This window comes from Cyprinodon variegatus, unplaced genomic scaffold, assembly GCF_000732505.1.
Source record: "Cyprinodon variegatus isolate N-32 unplaced genomic scaffold, C_variegatus-1.0 Scaffold1417, whole genome shotgun sequence".
Lineage (NCBI taxonomy): Eukaryota > Metazoa > Chordata > Actinopteri > Cyprinodontiformes > Cyprinodontidae > Cyprinodon > Cyprinodon variegatus.
In genome coordinates this window covers 102,441-105,760 of record NW_015151870.1, presented here as the reverse complement: position 1 = coordinate 105,760, position 3,320 = coordinate 102,441, and the positions used below count along the sequence as shown (strand labels likewise).

At 45.6% G+C, this 3,320-nt stretch overlaps 1 protein-coding gene across 2 annotated transcripts in view; it reads left to right on the top strand.

Annotated features, from left to right (window-relative positions):
- The window catches only part of tyw3 (tRNA-yW synthesizing protein 3 homolog), a 6,060-nt gene extending 2,807 nt beyond the window's left edge, over positions 1–3,253 (top strand). The window contains exons 2-7 of one of the 2 annotated variants that reach the window (XM_015402963.1): positions 990–1,070; positions 1,142–1,240; positions 1,310–1,381; positions 2,635–2,768; positions 2,844–3,052; positions 3,101–3,253. In XM_015402963.1, coding sequence (XP_015258449.1) covers positions 990–1,070; positions 1,142–1,240; positions 1,310–1,381; positions 2,635–2,768; positions 2,844–3,033 — 576 coding nt within the window. In that variant the 3' untranslated portion in view covers positions 3,034–3,052; positions 3,101–3,253. Of the gene's footprint in view, positions 1–989; positions 1,071–1,141; positions 1,241–1,309; positions 1,382–2,634; positions 2,769–2,843 lie in introns of both variants that reach the window. The other variant, XM_015402961.1, reaches the window with a different exon arrangement.
- Positions 3,254–3,320: the final 67 nt, after the last annotated feature.

Below are 3,320 nucleotides of genomic sequence, written 5' to 3'. Positions count from 1 at the left end.
TTAATCAGGTCCTGCTAATATAGAGAAGTTAGTTTGTTAATCAGGTCCTGCTAATATAGAGAAGTTAGTTTGTTAATCAGGTCCTGCTAATATAGAGAAGTTAGTTTGTTAATCACATTCTTCTAATGTAGAGAAATTAGCAGGAAGTGATTAACTAATATAGAGAAGTAGGGGTGTAAATCACATCCTGCTTATATAGAGAAGTTAGTTTGTTAATCACATCCTGCTAATGTAGAGAAGTTAGTTTGTTAATCACATCCTGCAAATGTAGAGAAGTTAGTTTGTTAATCAGGTCCTGCTAATATAGAGAAGTTAGTTTGTTAATTACATCCATCATGGCGATTCGATTCAGTATAAATTTTCTGACCCAACGATTGGATTATTTTCGATACTCAAGAACACACCGCGATACGATTCGATCTGATTAACTGGTTCATTTTATTTTTACCTTACAGGCTTGACAATGTTTCAAATTTGAAATAAATCAATGAAAGCTGTAACATCGTTACGCATTTTATTTGAGAAACAACAGCAAATAACAGAAGTAGAAAAGTTGTAGTCCACCTAGTCTATTAAAACCTGAGGATAACCAGCGAGGAAGGAGGGCAAAATAAGTTTAGCGCCACCGCAGCACGGGAGTCAGAATGACGCCCGGGAGCAAACGGCTAAAAATCGACCGTAGAAAAACAAAAACATGAATCGATTCTCTTGCAGACGTGTCGATGCATCGGATCGTCGGCTGTTGGACCGATACGAAACAATGACTATTTACACCCCTATAGAGAAGTTGGTTTAATAGTGAATCTGTGACATAATAAACGTCCCTTCTGATGTGAAACAGTCATTGGAGCCTTTCTGAGAGGAATGTTGGGAATTTATGCCTCAAATTAACTCAATATTAATGAGAATGTGGGAAGAGTGTTTTTAATGTTAGGCTCCACAGCAGCAGAGAGGAGGAGCTCTACTGATCTCCAGCTGTTCCTCTGCAGGCGGCGTGCAGCGGCGACGTCCACAAGCAGGACTGTGTCTGGCTCTTGGTGTCCCACCAGAAGTGCTCCTCTGAGGACGTGGTGAGCAGCAGTCTCGGCCTCCTGGGCAGGAGCTGGGATGCAGACTGACATTGAGCTGCGTTTGTTTCCAGATGTGCGCTCTGAGCAGGTCCAGCCGAGACGCCGTGTTGAAGTTTGAGCCCTTTGTTCTCCACGTCCGCTGCCGGAGGCTGGAGGACGCTCAGCTTGTGGTGAGGAGTGCTTCAACATGAAGCCATCCGAGTCACACGGCGTCTTTTGACGTGTCTTTCCTCTTCCAGCACTCGGCTGCCGTCAACTCAGGCTTCAGGAACTCTGGGATCACCGTCGGCCGGACGGGAAAGATCATCTCGGTAAGCAGAGACATCAGAGGGACGCCATCTTGACTCCAAGCAGGGAACAATAAAGCTTCAGATTAGACCCAGTTTAAACTAAAACCAGGATTATTTCTCCAGACTTCCTCCAGATCTAAGCCAGCAGGAAGGACTAAATGGATCTCAGCGTAAACTTAGCAGATTTCCCTCAGCCAATCAGAGCCCTGCTGGGTTAGCAAGTAAATCAGTGAAATAATTAAATACGACCTTAACCTTCTAGTTTAAATAATCAAATAGCAAAAAAATCAAAGAGGAGACGTTAATTAATCGTCTGTTTATTTCTGGCTGTTTTCATGATTACAGCAGGATTGGTTCTGTGTCCTGACCTCTGACCCGTGACCTCTGACCCTTCCATCACTACATAGTGGACTTTATAGTTAACTGATCGTTCAGACAGTTGATTCCTACTTGCTCTTCCATTTTTCAAAGATGGAAAAAATGGAATTTACATTTTTTTTGTTTAAACCAGTGTTCTGTCAGATCGGCGTACCTTGCAGGTACCCCGTCAGACCGGCATACACTTAGTCAGTACCCGTTTATTCCTTTAGTTTTGTAGAAAAAAAACAAATTCATGACTTAGTTTTTGATGTTTTGAAGCGTATGCAGATCTAACCTTAAATAGTTAGTCTGAACTTGACTAACGGAATCGCGTTACCGTTGGAGGAAGTTTAAAGTCTATTTTTCGTACAAAACTAAAGGGATCAAAGGGGCTCATATAGACGGATGAGCAGGTCTATAGACTATGGTATGCTGACCTGACGGGGTATGTCGGTCTGACAGGACACCCTCATTTTAACCAGATTACTAATTTATGAGGAAAAAGGCGCATAAATATGAAAATAAAACGAATGTAGGAGAAAAAGTTTAAATTTTGCAAGATGTAAAGATGCTCATTTGTAGAGCAATGCAAGTTTATAAAACACGTTAAAGTGCTAAATGAAGCTCCTGACCTCATTAATGGGGGGGGGGCTTTAGCGATGGAAGGAGACAGAAAGATGGCCGCCTCATTGAAAGTACAAATGAATGATAATAATGAATTATGTTCTTGGAAATTTGCTACTTTAAACTCAAAAATTTTTATTCCAATTTTTCCTTTTGTCTTTGAATGCCCCTTGATGCGTGTGGTTCTCTAAGGAGGGGTCAGGGCGGATGTTCACCTTTCTATTGCAAACATTTGAAGGAAACGTTTCTCCTGTAATTCCTGGCTCTCTGCTCTGCTGCGCCCCCTGCAGGCGGTCCGCAGCACCCACGGCCTGGAGGTTCCTCTGAGCCATGAAGGCAGACTCCTGGTGGACGACGACTACGTCCGCTTCCTGACGCAGACGGCCAATCAGAAGATGGAGGAGAACCTGAGACGGATACAGAGGTCAGCCCGCTAGCCAAAGAACGCGTAGCATCTAATCCGAGTCCAGGTCCGAGTCTGTTGATGCGTCCTCTCCAGGTTCTACCAGAACCTCCAGTCAGCCCTGTCAGCAGAGAGACTCGCCGTTCCAGACGCTCCCAGTGAACCCCGAAGCGGGAGGACGGCAGGACGGGGAGCGAGCGAACAGAACCCGAGGAGCCGGCAGCGTGAGGCTGAGGGTTTCCATGGTGACCTGGATCTGGATGACTGTCTGGATCTGTTCACGTGAACGGCTGAGGGTTTCCATGGTGACCTGGATCTGGATCTGTTCACGTGAACGGCTGAGGGTTTCCATGGTGACCTGGATCTGGATCTGTTCACGTGAACGGCTGAGGGTTAACGTTCCTCTAAGACCAAACCGTCCCTGACAGACATGCTGGAGGAGGAGTGACATGACTGAACATTGGACCCGGTCCTGCTGGTCCTGGAATCGCAGTCGGTCCTGCTGGTCCTGGTCCTGTTGGTTCTGGACCTGCAGCTGGTCCTGGAATCGCAGTCGGTCCTGCTGGTCCTGGT